Below are 17,152 nucleotides of genomic sequence, written 5' to 3' on the forward strand. Positions count from 1 at the left end.
TGATATGATTGTAGTGTTTCATAACTTTTTAACTAGATTCAGATCTTTGTTTTTGACAAATATAACACCTAAAGTTTGCATGTAAAAATTCAAGCAGTTGAAATTGTGTCTTTGGTAAAATCTTGTTCAAACTCAATTCACATTAACAATTGAGCCCAGTCCAATCATAAATTTAATATAATTATTAAAAAATTAAAACCAATTAGAGAGCATTTTGGTGTGGAACTAGCTAGACTTGTTTAGACACCCATGGATATTTTTGGACACAAATTATCTCTATAATACTACGTGTTATCCCCAGAGCAGAATTACATTTTTTTTATCCTTTAATTTCTGTGTACTTTTGAAATTTTACTACTACTTCCCTTCTCCTCTGCGTCTGTCTCTGTATAAATAGCCCACACAAAGAAAGAGGAGGCCTTTGCTGAGTGGTTTTAATTTGTATTTCTCGCTGCAGACCTATTTTTCTCTCTGTATAATTATCTCCGTGCGATCAACATTCACCAATCGTATCCCAAAACCCTTCTCCAAAAAAACCCTAGAAATTCACGATCGGCTAAAAAAGCAGAAAATTCATCTCTTCAATTCGTTTTATCGCCTCTTCATATCTTAATCTCATTTCTCCAGCGCCCGATCCGCCTCATTGATTTTATCTACTATTTTTCTTTTCAGTTTGCTGATAGAACTCATATCCGATCGATTCTAGGCTATAGAATCGGTCGACTTTGTAGTTTGTTATTCCAATCAGGCAATGGTTTCATTTGGTTGATTTCAATATGAAGTTGAAACGGAGGAGAGCCGTTGAAGTGGTTCGTAACCTTAACCTTGCTTATTAAACTACTTAGTTTATTGCTTGTTGAACTACTTAGTTGATTGAGTATTTGTTGAATTTTATGCTAAAGTTTTGTTCTTTTTTTTTTTTAATGCTGAATTATAGTTTGTACTTGTTACTGTATAGTTGAAGTGATTTGAACTGGGAGAAGATTGTTTTATTTGTGAAACTCATGCACGAGAATTGTAAAGCTTATTCTTTTTAGGAATTTTCACCTGTTTTTGTTGAAGTAGGGGTAATGTCGTTCTGTAAAACTCAATCCTTTCTACACAATTGAGCTTCTCAGTTGTCATTTACCAATTTTGAAAATGCTGGAAAGGAACAAGTGATACTCTTGGGATATTTTTCTGAATGCTGCTCGTATCAGCTCTTCAATTTTTATTTTTCTTATTTGTTTTTTAGAACTTGATATCTACTTGGAAAAAAAGCATCAGTTTTACAAAACAGTGTACAGCGTATTCTAGTTTTTTCCATGGATATGTTCTGTTGTTCTGTTTGGATTATTAAGCTGTGATTTTTCTGATCTATGCTATTCCAATTTTCATCTACATTTCTATTATTTTTGGGATGTCGATGGATTAGGCTAATTCACTGGGTCATGTACGTGACTTTTGCTAATCGTTGTCCTTTCCGCCTTATTGCAGCCTCCAAGGATTAAATATTTCATCAACAATGTTACTTCTACTCCTCTTGAAAATATTGAGGAACCGCTGAAAAGTTTTGTTTGGGAGTTTGAAAAGGTGCACTTTATGAGTGTCATTAATTCTAGTTCCTTTGCAATGCATTTTCTTTCAGAGTTACTGAATTTCTAATTGATGCAGGGAGATTTTCATCACTGGGTCGATCTTTTTAATCATTTTGATACCTTTTTTGAGAAATACATAAAACCAAGGAAGGATTTGCAGCTTGATGACAACTTTTTGGAGTCTGATCCTTCCTTCCCTAGGGAGGCTATTATTCAGATTCTGCGTGTTATAAGGGTAATCTTGGAGAACTGCACAAATAAGCACTTCTATAGCTCATACGAGGTATACATCTTCTCATGAAAACTGGATTTGATCAAGCATCGAATTGTCTTGACTCCGATTTGCTTGGGATGGCCGTAAAATGTGTTTTGCTATTCAGCTGCAGTGTAAGATGCCAGTAATATTAAAAAGTGTTAACCTCTAACTACATGATTGAGAAAGCAGTGCACTGGGATAATGTTTAAGATAGTAATCTTTGAAATCCTATTAGTTGTTATGATGTGTTTTTCATGGAAGCCCACAAGATTATGAAAGTTTTCAGTTATTCTGAATCCAAATATTGCTTAATGTAGCAGCAGTTTTATAAAGTTTCGGGAAAAGGGAGAACATGCATTCTAATATGCTGTGGAATAGGACTAGATGCTGTGGAACTAGGAAGCCACAAAGTAAGTTGAGACTATGTACCTTGGATGAGTTTAATTGATCTATTTCAAAAGAATCGGATACATGGATTAGCTGCTGTTGAAGCAGAGGAAATGTGGAGTTGGTTAGTTGTAATAGGCATGCGGATCTACAATAAGATGAACAGTTTGTAAATATACATTTTAGAAGTGCTTATGGATATGAAAGTATTTTTCTGCTTACGGACTTACCTGTCAAAAGTTAGGCGAGATATAAATTTAACTTTTGACTCTTAATTGGGCAACTGAACTCATTGAACATCAGTTGGAAGTAAGGTACAGAATTTACACAGGAAAGCTTGGCTTTCGGGGAAAACACAGAGAAAAATTTTTAGCTGACTATATTAGATCTCTGCAAATGAACTAACATTTTTCGGAGTTCTGTTTGGAATTGTTTTCAAACTCCCATTTAGTTTCGTAAGCCCTGTCGTGAATTGGATTTGTGAAGTAAATTCATGTTCTAAGTTTGTTTAGTTAAGCGAAGATTATCATTGTATGACTACAAGAGTGAGTTTTTATTAGTGCAAGTAATTTGTTTTATCTAGTTTTTGTTACCTTATCAATTTTCTTTCAAAATTTTTACTGCCTTTACCTGCAGTTTAACCACGTACTTGTAATATTGGTGCAGCATCATTTGTCGTCTCTGCTTACTTCCACTGATGCAGATGTAGTTGAGGCATGCTTGCAAACTTTGGCTGCTTTTTTAAAGAAAACAATTGGGAAGTATATCATAAGAGATACTTCTCTCAGGTCAAAATTGTTTGCTTTTGCACAAGGTTGGGGAGGAAAAGAAGAAGGCCTCGGATTAGTTGCTTGTGCTGTGCAGAATGGTTCTGATGCAGTTGCTCGTCAGTTGGGTTGCACCTTACACTTTGAGTTCTATGCTGTAAATGAATCTTTAAATGAGTTAGGTACTGCAGAGCAACATCCCCAAGGGCTACAAATCATTCATTTGCCCAATGTTGATACCAGAAAGGAGTCTGATTTGGAGCTGTTGAATAAATTAGTTGTAGAGTACAGAGTTCCCCCTAGTTTGAGATTTTCTCTTTTGACAAGATTGCGATTTGCGAGGGCTTTTAGCTCCCTTGCCATGCGACAACAATATACATGCATTCGCCTGTATGCCTTTGTAGTTCTTGTTCAAGCATGTACTGATGCTGATGACTTGGTCTCTTTCTTTAATGCTGAGCCGGAATTCATCAATGAATTGGTTACCTTGTTAAGCTATGAAGCTGCGATCCCTGAGAAGATTCGGATTTTGAGTATTCTTTCCTTGGTTGCCATTTGTCAGGATCGAGCACGTCAGCCTACTGTATTGACTGCTGTAACATCTGGTGGGCACCGTGGTATTCTATCTAGCCTTATGCAAAAAGCCATTGATTCCATTGTGAATAGTTCATCAAAATGGTCTGTTGTTTTTGCGGAGGCTTTGTTATCTCTCGTCACTGTTTTGGTCTCATCATCATCAGGCTGCTCAGCCATGCGCGAAGCAGGATTTATACCTACTCTTTTGCCTCTACTTAAAGATATGGACCCTCAGCATTTGCATTTGGTCAGCATGGCTGTACATGTGCTAGAAGCCTTCATGGATTATAGCAACCCTGCTGCTGCACTTTTCAGGGACTTGGGTGGTTTGGATGATACCATATCACGTCTAAAGGTAGAAGTGTCTCATATAGAAAATGGCTCAAAGCAGCTAAGCTCTTCCATTGTTGACCTTGACAGTTCTGAATCTAGCAGTTCACAAGCAGTCACGGAGTCTTCTTCTGATCTAGATAACATGCAGCCTCTTTATTCAGAAGCATTGGTTGCATATCATCGACGGTTACTGATGAAAGCCTTGTTGCGTGCAATATCCTTGGGAACCTATGCTCCTGGAGCCACTGCTCGTATTTCTGGTTCAGAAGAGAGCTTGTTGCCACGTTGCTTATCCATAATTTTCAGGAGAGCAAAAGATTTTGGTGGTGGGTTGTTCTCTCTTGCTGCAACTGTGATGAGTGATCTCATTCACAAAGATCCTACCTGCTTTGGTGCTCTAGAAGAGGCAGGTCTTCCTGCCACGTTTATGGATGCTATTATGGACGGTGTATTATGTTCTTCTGAAGCTATTAGTTGCATACCGCAGTGCCTCGATGCCTTGTGTTTGAATAACAATGGCCTTCAGGCTGTGAAAGATCACAATGCTTTAAGGTGCTTTGTGAAAATTTTTACATCTAGGACATACTTGCGTGCCCTTACTGGTGACACTCCAGGTTCCTTGTCTAGTGGTCTGGATGAACTAATGCGTCATGCTTCACAATTGCGTGGACCTGGAGTGGATATGTTGATTGAAATACTGAACAACATTACAAAACTTGGTTCTGGCCCTGAATCTGCTTCCTCTACTGATTCGCCAGGCTCTACTGGACATGTCCCCATGGAAACTGATGTTGAGGATAAGTGCATGGCTGTAGCAGATGGTAGGGATTTGTGCAAGGTTGAAAGCTCGGAGCAAGCAGTTGAAACATCTTTGGATGCCTCAATAGTAAATATTGAATCTTTTCTTCCTGATTGTATAGGCAATGCTGCTCGTCTTCTTGAAACAATCCTACAGAATTCTGATGCCTGCCGTATCTTTGTTGAGAAAAAGGGAATTGAGGCTGTCTTGCAGTTGTTTGTGTTGCCTTCCATGCCTCTTTCCGTTTCTGTTGGTCAAAGCATATCTGTTGCATTTAAGAACTTCTCCCCGCAGCACTCTGTTTCTCTAGCTCGTGCAGTATGTTCCTTCTTGAGAGACCATTTGAAGGCGACAGTTGAACTTTTAGTTTCAGTGGAAGGCATGCCACTTGCTCAGCTGGAAGTTGCACAGAGATCGAAATTCTTGAGATGCCTTTCCAGTCTTGAAGGGATACTGTCTCTTGCCAATTCTTTGTTGAAGGGTACAACTACCATTATTTCTGAACTCGGTTCGGCAGATTCTGATGTGTTTAAGGATCTTGGCAGGGTTTATAGGGATACACTATGGCAAGTATCTTTGTGTTGTGACACAAAGGCTGACGAGAAGCGGAATGTTGAAGCAGAGCCTGAAAGTGCTGAGGGTGGTGTTTCTAATGCAGCTGGAAGAGAGAGTGACGATGATGCAAACATTGTCTCGTACAGGTATACAAATCCAGTTACTGTCAGGACGAGTTCTCACTCCCCTTGGGGTCTGGAACGGGAGTTTATTTCTGTTGTTCGTTCAAGTGAAGGTTTTAATCGTCGTAGTCGACATGGTTTGGCACGTTTAAGGGGAGCAAGGGCTGGCAGGCATTTGGAATCTTTGCAAATAGATCCTGAAAGTGCAGCTAATGGCACAGAGCCTGCTACCCAGGATTTGAAGAAGAAAAGTCCTGAGGTTCTTGTTTTAGAGACACTTACAAAACTTGCTTCCAGCATACGTACTTTCTTCACTGCTCTTGTCAAGGGATTTACATCTCCAAACCGTCGAAGGACTGAGACAGGATCTTTGAGTTCAGCTTCAAAAATCATTGGAAGTGCCTTATCTAAAGTTTTTCAAGAGGCTTTTGGGTTTTCAGGATATTCTTACTCTTCTGGGCATGAAATTTCACTGTCAGTCAAGTGTCGCTATCTTGGGAAGTTGGTTGATGATATGGTGGCTCTTACATTTGATGGTAGGCGTCGGACCTGTTACACAGTGATGATCAACAATTTTTATGTTCATGGAACTTTTAAGGAGGTTCTAAGAACATTTGAAGCTACAAGTGCGTTGCTGTGGACACTACCTTATTCGCTTCCAGCTTCTGGTCTTGATCATGAAAAGAATGCTGAGGAAGGCAAATTGTCTCACAGTTCGTGGCTGCTTGATACATTGCAGAGTTATTGTCGCCTTCTTGAATATTTTATCAATTCTTCTTTGCTGTTGTCTCCAACCTCAGCATCCCAGGCACAGCTGCTTGTGCAACCTGTGGCAGTTGGTCTGTCTATTGGATTGTTTCCTGTTCCTAAGGACCCTGAAGTGTTTGTTCGTATGCTGCAGTCTCAGGTTCTGGATGCTATAGTTCCCATCTGGAATCACCCTTTGTTTCCAAATTGTAATCCAGTTTTTATAACTTCTATTATTTCACTAATCACTCATGTATATTCTGGTGTTGGTGATGTTAAACAAAATCGTAGTGGGTTGTTAGGGAATACAAACCAACGTTTGGTGGCTCCACCACCTGATGAAGCTACCATTGCTACCATTGTTGAGATGGGGTTCTCAAGAGCAAGAGCTGAGGAGGCATTAAGAAGAGTGGAAACTAATAGTGTCGAAATGGCTATGGAATGGTTATTTAGTCATGCTGAAGATCCTGTGCTGGAGGATGATGAATTGGCTCGTGCACTTGCTTTATCTCTAGGAAATTCCTCAGAAGCATCTAAAGTCGATAACACAGAAAAATCAGTGGATGTTTTGGCAGAAGAGGAACAAATTAAGACCCCTTCTGTTGATGACATCCTTGCTGCAACAATGAAGTTGTTTCACAGTAGTGATTCAATGGCTTTCCAGTTGACAGATTTGCTTGTGACTCTTTGCAATAGGAACAAAGGAGAAGACCGTGATCAGGTGATTCCTTATCTTGTAAAGCAGCTAAAGCAGTGCCCCATGGAATTCTCAAAGGATAATAGTGCATTGTGCATGGTTTCACATACTTTAGCATTGATTTTATCTGAAGATGAAAATGCTCGACAAATTGCTGTGCAGAGTGGCATTGTCCCATTGGCAATTGATATCTTGATGAACTTCAAAGCAAGGACTACTTCAGGAAATGAGATTTTGAGCCCGAAATGTATTAGTGCTTTACTTCTAATCCTGGATAATTTGTTGCAATCCAGGCCCAGAATCTCTCGTGAAAGTACAGAAGAGACTGCAGCAGGACCAATACCTGACTCATCAGAGGAACATGTTGCATCTCCAGTTCTGGAAGATGTTGCTGAGAAAAAATCCACTCCTCTTTTGCAGGATAAAGAAAGTAGCACCATCTTTGAGAAAACATTTGGAAAACCTACAGGCTTTTTGACGATGGAAGATTGTGGTAATGTATTGATTATTGCTTGTGACTTGATAAACCAGCATGTACCAGCTTTGGTTATGCAGGCCGTTCTTCAGTTATGTGCTCGCTTGACAAAACAACATGCTCTGGCTTTGCAATTTCTTGAAAATGGTGGCTTGGCAGCTCTATTTGGTCTTCCAAGGAGTTGCTTTTTTCCAGGGTATGATACCTTGGCATCTGCAATTATTCGACATCTTATTGAAGACCCTCAGACACTGCAAACAGCTATGGAATTGGAGATACGACAAACTCTAAGTGGAAATCGTCATGCTGGTCGTGTCTCTGTTAGAACATTTTTGACATCAATGGCACCTGTTATATCTAGAGATCCAGGGGTCTTTATGAAAGCAGCAACTGCTGTTTGTCAGTTGGAATCATCTGGAGGAAGGACCACAATTGTGTTATCAAAAGAAAAAGATCGAGAGAAGGAGAAAGAGAAACAAAAAGCTTCTGGTGTTGAAGCTGGGATAGCTTCCAATGATTCTGTTCGAATATCTGATAATAAAATGCATGATGGACCTGCAAAGTGCTCTAAAGCCCACAAGAAGGTTCCTGTGAATCTCACTCAGGTGGTGGATCAACTTCTTGAAATTGTATTGACATTTCCATTGAAGAAAAGTGATGAAGATTTCGCTGCTTATGAGAATGCTATGGAGGTAGATGAATCCACAACCAAGATAAAGGGAAAGTCCAAGGTTGATGAGACGAGGAATGCTGAGACAAATAGTTTTTCAGAGAAATCTGCAGGTCTGGCTAAGGTGACATTTGTTCTCAAGTTACTGAGTGATATTCTTTTGATGTATGTACATACTGCTGGAGTAATTTTGAGACGGGGTATTGAACTGTCTCAACTTCGGGGATCTAATCAATTAGACTGCTCTGGACAGGGTGGAATCATCCATCATGTTTTACATCGGCTTCTTCCCCTTCCAATTGATAAAACTGCAGGTCCAGACGAATGGAAAAATAAGCTTTCTGAAAAGGCTTCCTACTTTTTGGTAGTTCTTTCCAGCCGCTCAGGTGAAGGGCGTAGGCGAGTGATTAACGAACTTGCAAAAGCATTATCTCCATTTTCAAATTCAGAAAGTAATTCATCCAGTTGTAGCTTTTTGCCAGATAAAAAGGTCCTTGCTTTTGTTGATTTGGTATATGCTATTTTATCTAAGAACTCATCTTCCAGTAATTTACCTGGCTCTGGTTGCTCTCCTGATGTGGCCAAAAGCATGATAGAAGAGGGGATGGCTCGGTGTTTGTCTGGCATTCTGCAGAAACTCGATTTGGACCACCCTGATGCTCCAAAAATTGTGAATCTCATACTCAAGTCTTTGGAAAGCCTAACAAGAGCTGCTAATGCTAGTGAGCAACTAGCAAAGTCTGACTGTTTGAACAAGAAAAAAGCTGTTGGCGTCAGTGGAAGATCTGATGAGAATGTAAATGTAACCTCAGCCTCTCGAACAGCAGAGTCTAATGGTCATGGAAACTGCCAACAGGAAGCCACGGGTGCTGCAAGTTCAGAACAACAGCCTCCAGAAAGCTCCCAAAATGGAGGTGATGGGGGTAGAGATTCAATCCAGTCTATGGAGCATGAAATGAGGATAGAGGAGTCTGCAAATGGAAATCCACCTTTGGAACTTGGGTTGGATTATGTGCGTGAGGATATGGAAGAAGCTGGTGTCATGGAAAACAGAGATCAAATTGGTATGGCCTTTCATGCTGAGAATAGGGTAGTTGATGATATGGGTGATGAAGATGATGACATGGGCGATGATGGCGAGGATGATGAGGATGATGATGACGGGGACGAAGAGGATGAAGATATTGGAGAAGATGGCACTGCACTGATGTCTCTAGCTGATACTGATGTGGAGGATCATGATGAAGCTGGTGGGGATGAATATAACGAGGATATGGTTGATGAAGAGGATGATGATTTCCATGAGAATCGTGTTATTGAGGTTAGGTGGAGGGAAGCCCTAGATGGGCTGGATCATTTACAAGTACTTGGGCAACCAGGAACTGGGGGTGGACTCATTGATGTTGCTGCGGAGCCCTTTGAAGGAGTGAATGTGGATGACCTTTTTGGCCTTCGTAGAACTTTTGGATTTGAACGTCGCCGTCAGATAAACAGAAATTCGTTTGAGCGATCTGCCACAGATAGGACTGGTCTTCGACATCCTCTCCTCTCGAGGCCATCACCATCTTCTGATTTGGTTTCAATGTGGTCTGCAACTGGAAATGCAGCCAGGGATGTTGAAGGTTTCTCTACCGGAAATCTTGATGCATCTCATTTTTACATGTTTGATGCTCCAGTTCTTCCCTATGACAATGCACCATCTAGTCTCTTTGGTGATCGAGTAGGTGGTTCAGCACCGCCACCATTGGCAGATTTTTCTGTTGGTTTGGAGTCTCTTCGAGTGCCTGGGCGAAGGGTGTCTGGTGATGGCCGGTGGACAGATGATGGCCAACCCCAAGCTGGTGGTCAAGCTGCAACTGTTGCTCAGGCAATTGAAGAACTGTTCATATCTCAAATGAGCAACAATGCTCCCAATCATCTGAATGAAAGGCTGTCAGAAAACACGTCTGCGAAACAGCAGGCAGATACCCTCTTGGTTGCTGATAGTCAAGTGCCACTAGATGGTGATAGCACTGTTGCTCAACAGCATGATGTACAAATTCAGGAGAATGATCCTGGAATTGATCGATTAGGTGAAGGTCAGTGTTCTCAGGAAGCAGTTGATCGGGAGGTTGTTACTGAACAAGCAGGTGATCCCCATCAACTGAGTGAACCTGCAGCCAATTTAATTTCGGAGAACACTCCAGAAGCACAGGATATCATGGAAACTGGGGAAGAAAATGGCAGTGCCATGGAGCAATTAAGTGTTATGCAGGGTTCAGTTGCCCCATCAATGTACTCACAGGCTGATCCAGTTGGTTCTAGGAGTTCTGATGGACTTGGTAGTCCCCATTATTTGCACCTGCAAAATTTAGGCCATCATAGCCCTTCAGCAGCTGATAGTCAGTCTAGTAATCATGCACTTATAATTACTGGGTCAGATATGCCGGATGCTACTCTTAGTCATGCTTCTTCTGTCAATGCTGATGTTGATATGAATGCAGTGTTTATGGAAGGAGACCAGTCTTATCAATTGCTATCTACTTCGGACGTCAACGGAGAGGAGCCATCCTATAGGCAGATTGAGGTTGTCCAAGAGGCTAGTCAGACTGATGAAACTAATGTGAATAATGACGCTTCTAATGGCAATGGTATTGATCCAACCTTTTTGGAAGCACTTCCTGAAGATCTGCGAGCAGAAGTTCTTGCCTCACAGCAAGCCCAGTCCACTCAGCCTCCAACTTATACTCCACCAGCAGCTGAAGACATAGATCCAGAGTTTTTAGCAGCTCTTCCTCCAGATATACAAGCAGAAGTTCTGGCACAACAAAGAGCACAAAGGGTTGCACAGCAGGCTGCTGGGCAGCCTGTTGAAATGGATAATGCCTCAATTATTGCCACTTTCCCGGCTGATTTGCGTGAAGAGGTTTGCACTTTCAACTGTTTTCTTTTGTCCTTTAATTCTGGTGATAACTTATGCTGCTTGTTCCAGGTGCTTTTAACATCTTCAGAAGCAGTTTTATCTGCTTTGCCCTCTCCTCTGCTTGCTGAAGCACAAATGCTGAGGGACAGAGCAATGAGTCATTATCAAGCTCGCAGCTTGTTTGGAGGTAGCCACAGGTTTAACCATCGGAGAAATGGCTTGGGCTTTGATAGGCATGCGGTGATGGACCGAGGTGTTGGGGTTACAATTGGCAGGAGGGCGTCGTCTTCTATTACAGAGAGTTTGAAGTTGAAGGAACTTGAAGGGGAGCCACTCTTGGATGCAGACTCCTTGAAGGCATTGATTCGTCTCTTGCGATTAGCACAAGTAAGATATATCTCATTGACTACTACTAGTAGTTCTTTGAGAACCTTGATACATTTTGTTACTTTGTTTTTTCTAACTCCATGTAGTTATCTGTGTATTTGTGAGTTAAGGTGGTACTCATACTTTTCATGCTTTCAGCCTCTTGGTAAAGGTCTTCTGCAACGACTCTTGTTGAACTTATGTGCGCACAGTAGTACAAGAGCCATTCTTGTTCGTCTTCTGCTTGATGCCCTCAAGCCTGTAAACGAAGGATCAGTTGGTGGACTGACAACATCGAATTCACTAAGGCTTTACGGGTGTCAGTCCAATGTTGTTTATGGCCGATCTCAGTTGTTTGATGGTATTTCTCCTTTCTGCTGAATGTAAGTAGTTTGTGGTTCCAAAATTTGATCTTATGGATGATTTCATTCCTTTGCAGGCCTTCCTCCACTGGTGTTGCGTCGGATTCTTGAGATTTTGACTTACCTTGCCAACAATCATTCAGCTGTTGCCAGTCTTCTGTTCTTTTTTGATTCTTCTCTTGTTCCAGAGGCCCTAAATGCAGACACTTCAGAAACCAAGAAGGATAAAGGCAAGGAGAAAATGTTGGAAGGAGACAACCAATCAAACAGTTTGGGATGCTCTGAAAAGGGCGATATCTCTTTGATATTGTTTCTCAAACTCTTGAGTCAACCTCTGTTCTTACGCAGCATTGCTCATCTTGAGCAGGTGTGCTCAATATATTTGTGGCAGTGATACTCTCTTTATGGTTTCATAAATTCTTGTCTATGTTTTTTCGCCTAGTTTACCTGTGTATGTTTCTTAATTTTAATTATGCAGGTCATGGGTCTCATTCAAGTGGTGGTACACACTGCAGTATCCAAATTAGAATGTCAATCTCATTCTGAAGAAGCAGCAGCTCACATTCAAAATCCATCCAGTGGTGGGAATATTGGTGATGTTGAGAAAGACAGTTCTTTGTTACCAGTTGAATCAAATCATCAAGATGATGAAAGCAACCCTGCTAGGAAATCCACCCCACACTGTGAGAAGAACATGAACATCTATCATATATTCTTGCAGCTTCCACAATCTGATCTGCACAATCTCTGCAGCATTCTTGGCCATGAGGGGTAATTCTTTCCCACTATGCTGTAGCTATGGTGTTGGGTAGTTATTTGTTTGCCTGTGGATTGTGTTTCCTGTAGATTATCTATTGAATTGTAACTTTCATTTAATGTTTTCGCTAAATTTTGTTCACAAACTCTTCCCTTTTGGCTGCTGGCACCCTTTATAAGAGAAACAAAAGGAGAAAAAAGAGTTAAATGTATTGACATGTAATCAACTTCGTCATAATTAATCTTTTGTTCATCAGGCTTTCAGACAAGATTTACATGCTTGCTGGTGAGGTGCTGAAGAAGTTGGCCTCTGTTGCTGCTCCTCATCGCAAATTCTTCATTTCAGAGCTTTCAGGCTTAGCTCAAGAATTGAGCAGCTCAGCTGTTAATGAGCTTATCACTCTTAGAAATACACACATGTTGGGTTTGAGTGCTGGATCCATGGCTGGTGCTGCTGTTCTTCGGGTGCTGCAAACATTAAGTACATTCACTTCTGTGAGCAATGATAGTAACAGGGACACAATGACTATTGAGGAACAGGAAGAGCATGCTAATACGTGGAAGCTAAATGTGGCTCTGGAACCACTGTGGCAAGAACTGAGTGAATGCATTAGCGCTATGGAGTCAGAGCTTACACAAAGCTGTTTGTCTTCTGTTATGCCCAATGTTAACATTGGGGAGCATATACAGGGTTCTTCATCTGTGTCTCCGCCTCTTCCTCCTGGAACTCAAAGACTTTTGCCATTTATTGAGGCCTTCTTTGTCTTGTGTGAGAAACTACAGGCACACAATTCTTTCATTCACCAAGATTATGCTGATGCTACTGCAAGAGAGGTGAAAGAGTCTGCAGGGAGTCCAGTTTTGTTTTCTAGCAAATACAGTTTGGATTCTCACAGGAGAATTGATGGGACTTTGACATTTACTCGGTTTTCTGAGAAGCATCGTCGCCTTCTAAATGCCTTTGTCAGGCAGAATCCTGGGCTGTTGGAAAAGTCTCTTTCTATGTTGCTGAAAGCGCCACGGCTTATTGATTTTGACAACAAGCGAGCTTATTTCCGCTCAAGAATACGGCAACAGCATGAGCAACACCTCTCAGGGCCTTTACGAATAAGTGTCCGGCGAGCATATGTATTAGAGGATTCATACAATCAGTTGCGGATGCGACCAACTCAGGACCTGAAGGGCCGACTAAACGTCCATTTTCAAGGTGAAGAGGGTATTGATGCCGGTGGGTTGACACGAGAATGGTACCAACTGCTCTCCAGGGTTGTATTTGACAAAGGGGCTTTGCTATTCACCACTGTGGGAAACAATGCTACTTTCCAGCCAAACCCAAATTCTGTCTATCAGACTGAACATCTCTCTTATTTTAAATTTGTAGGCCGCGTGGTAATGCTTGAGGATTTTTTGTTCCTTATTTTTTGAATCCTTAGTGTCTTTTGTATTCTTCCTCGAACTTGCAGCTGTAATCATGTCTAGTAAACACCTTTTGTAGGTTGCTAAGGCACTGTTTGATGGGCAACTGTTAGATGTGTACTTTACGCGATCATTCTACAAGCATATCCTTGGTGTGAAGGTGACTTATCATGATATAGAGGCTGTTGATCCAGATTATTATAAAAACCTGAAATGGATGCTGGAGGTGAGTTGCATAATGTTTGCATTGGTTTATTATTAATACTTTTTGAGTGGCTGATGGTTTATTTAATGCCTTCAGAATGATGTGAGCGATGTACCTGATCTCACATTCTGCATGGATGCTGATGAAGAAAAGCACATTCTGTATGAGAAAACAGAGGTATTCAAGTCACAGTTTTTCTGTTTATGGTGTGCATTACATATTGAACATAGTTTGAAGATTCAGATCTCTTTAAGTTTCTTCTACTATTTAATGGGTGCTCATTAGGGTGAAGTCGCTAAGAATCTAATTCTTCTTTATTTTTCTGATAAATAGGTAACTGGTTATGAGCTTAAACCTGGCGGAAGCAACATAAGAGTCACAGAGGAAACAAAGCATGAATATGTGGATCTTGTGGCTGACCATATTCTGACAAATGCAATACGGCCTCAAATTAATTCCTTCATGGAGGGCTTCAATGAATTAGTGCCAAAGGAACTTATATCTATCTTTAATGATAAAGAGCTTGAGCTGCTAATAAGTGGTCTTCCAGAAATAGATTGTGAGTTTGTTGGCTTCCAATGCTTTATATTTGTATGAAATTATTACTTTGTCCTTTTAAGTATCTTAATGGTGATTTCCTTTGTAGTGGATGATTTAAAGGCCAACACCGAGTACACAGGATACACAGCTGCATCTTGTGTTGTTCAGTGGTTTTGGGAAGTTGTCAAAGGCTTCAATAAGGAAGATATGGCAAGATTATTGCAATTTGTTACTGGTACATCTAAGGTAATCTGGTGTCCCTTAAGTAATTTTGATCCGACATTTGTTATTAATAACTTTTAATAGCTTGCATGCTGCTTATAGATTGATAACTTAGTTATTGTGGAGGTATAACTAGTGAAGGAGTTCTCAGAAAAATCTGAAAGTGATAGCTTAAGTTTCTTGGATATTTTATTTACTAGAAGAGGGATTTGGAGTCATGGCTATAATTGGCTTTGAGAAAGTTGACAAATTGGGAAAATGCTTCAGTTTATTTTGGTGGAATAAAATAGGTGAATAAAAATTATTTACGTAAATATTGAGAAGTATTGAAATACTTCTTTTGGAGTGTTAGATAAATAAAGTACACAATATCACTATGTAAATAGAAATGTTTGTTATCTCAACAACTAAACATGGGATATTATTCTTGTAACAATGACCTTTGTTGTCTTCACTGAAATAAACTGTAACAAAAAATGAGATTGGTACAGCATGAGTGAGACAGATGTTTACTCAGTAATACATGATGTAATTTTGGTTCAATGAGATTTCAGAAGTCATTTCTTAGCTCCGCTTTTATTTTCTTAGGTTCCTTTGGAGGGCTTTAAGGCATTGCAAGGTATTTCTGGTGCTCAGAGGTTTCAAATTCACAAGGCATATGGAGCTCCTGAAAGACTGCCATCAGCTCATACATGGTAAGTTTAGTAACGTACGTAGACAGGATTACTAGTTCACTTGTCCCTAGCTTTTAATATCTGCTGGTTGCTCAGATTTGTGTCATATTTTTAACTTTCAAATCCTTTTTTTTTTCCAGTTTCAACCAACTGGACCTCCCCGAATATACGTCGAAGGAACAGCTTCAAGAGCGCTTGCTACTGGCTATCCATGAAGCTAGTGAAGGATTTGGCTTTGGATAAAATATCTCAGAAGTGTCTGCCTAGAAGTTGGTGGAATTTGATACTGCAATTTCATGTACATGTTAGTGCCCTTGTGAAATGAGTGCAACTCTTCTCGTTTTGTGTTCACTTTTCACGGTGTTCTTCCTCCATTTTTCTCTTCAGAAGAAAAATGCAGGTCTTGCATAGCTATTTGCTTCTTGCCAGTCCATTCAGCATGCCCATTTTGTTTTTTTTTTTTTTAAATGAAAAATCCTAATTTCAACCTTCTTGATTGAAAAACCAGAAGATAAGCTGTCCATTGAATCCTTTTTCTTCCTGTAGTTCTTATGAATAGGTTTCTTAGCCAGCAGCATTTTCAGAGTTTCTGCTTGCGTCCTATTAGAACCGATGTTTGATGCTTTAAGCTTTGTTGATACTAGTTGTTTGAAATGGTTATTAAGACCAAATTTCCAAATTTGGACAAGTTTGTTGACATAGGATTTGGAGCCAATGTTAAGTTCATTTTGGCATTTGGATGTTACTGAAGAGTTTTGTGTATTTTGTCTAGTGTGTCTTTTTTCCCCCGAGGCTCTGACATTTATTTATTTTGCAGATCATGAAGCATTAAAGCTCAAATCAGATATTCGTAGCATACAAGTCAAATTGAATTTTCGACTTAACGGGGATGCATCAGATTTTCGAAGTTTGAGATGGGGGTAATTTCAGGCACCGTCGCCCTTTTCTGAAGCAAATTTTTGTGTCTTTGATCCCGTGGCTAGGAAATTGGTTATTTATGGCTCCTTGCCACATCTATGGATCAGGAGACGCATAATTAATGAAGACTCATTTGTATATACATTCTTTTTTGTTTTTATATATTAATATCTGCTGGGGAGAAGTTTTTCCTTTTTGTGCATGATGGCCTTGAGACTCCTATATCTAAATAAATATTCGTGGATGAAGCTTTCTAAGATATCATCATCAATTTTTGCCTTCTGTTATTATCTTGGTATCTGCAAGGAAGATGTGTACTCTTCTATCACGTCATAGAGGAGACTGACTTCCTGTGATGTTTTTATGGTGGAAGCCTATACATTGCATCCTTGTTGTATGGGTCTCTCTTGCTGTTGAGCTAGTGCATCCTTGGCAGGGAATTTCAATGCAGAACTTAGACGGGAGGTTAAAGGTATCGAGGCAATTATGGAAATGATTAAATTTTAACCCCCATGACTGACCCGTCCCCAAACTTTTATTTTTAGCCATATGGTTCATCTTCAACTGGCCATTGGTTGCTAAATTAAATGCCCATGTAGTAAAATGCTACCTATGTGAATAATCTATATTTGGTCAAGCTAATTAATGGGAGTACCATTTTTGTCCCCTTAAAAATCCTCGATGCAAATACAGCCGGTGTACTGTAAATCACTAGTAAAAACTTTGCTTTGTAGTTATATTAAGAAGATTATAATGAGCTCTTCCTATCAATTCCCCTAAAGCCTCTTTTCGCCTGGGCCTGGTACGGTGAGCGAACGCTTTTAGGGCGT

The 17,152-nt window shown here is 40.3% G+C and overlaps 1 protein-coding gene across 2 annotated transcripts; it reads left to right on the forward strand.

Moving 5' to 3' along the window:
• Window positions 1-330: 330 nt before the first annotated feature.
• On the forward strand, window positions 331-16,581 carry LOC113690923 (E3 ubiquitin-protein ligase UPL1). 2 transcript variants are annotated; one of them, XM_027209050.2, is made up of 16 exons: window positions 331-809; window positions 1,477-1,572; window positions 1,654-1,860; window positions 2,887-10,866; window positions 10,933-11,250; window positions 11,389-11,590; window positions 11,669-11,958; window positions 12,070-12,362; window positions 12,605-13,736; window positions 13,843-13,989; window positions 14,065-14,145; window positions 14,302-14,527; window positions 14,615-14,754; window positions 15,319-15,425; window positions 15,545-15,708; window positions 16,222-16,581. In XM_027209050.2, the coding sequence occupies exons 1-15, from the start codon at window positions 777-779 to the stop codon at window positions 15,645-15,647; spliced, it is 11,355 nt and encodes a 3,784-aa protein (XP_027064851.2). In that variant the 5' UTR covers window positions 331-776; the 3' UTR covers window positions 15,648-15,708; window positions 16,222-16,581. The 2 variants fall into 2 exon arrangements, with proteins under 2 accessions (XP_027064851.2, XP_071905471.1); XM_072049370.1 differs by having other exon boundaries at window positions 15,545-15,702.
• The last annotated feature ends 571 nt before the right edge of the window (window positions 16,582-17,152 follow it).

The sequence above is a fragment of the Coffea arabica genome, chromosome 5e, assembly GCF_036785885.1.
Source record: "Coffea arabica cultivar ET-39 chromosome 5e, Coffea Arabica ET-39 HiFi, whole genome shotgun sequence".
Classification (NCBI taxonomy): domain Eukaryota; kingdom Viridiplantae; phylum Streptophyta; class Magnoliopsida; order Gentianales; family Rubiaceae; genus Coffea; species Coffea arabica.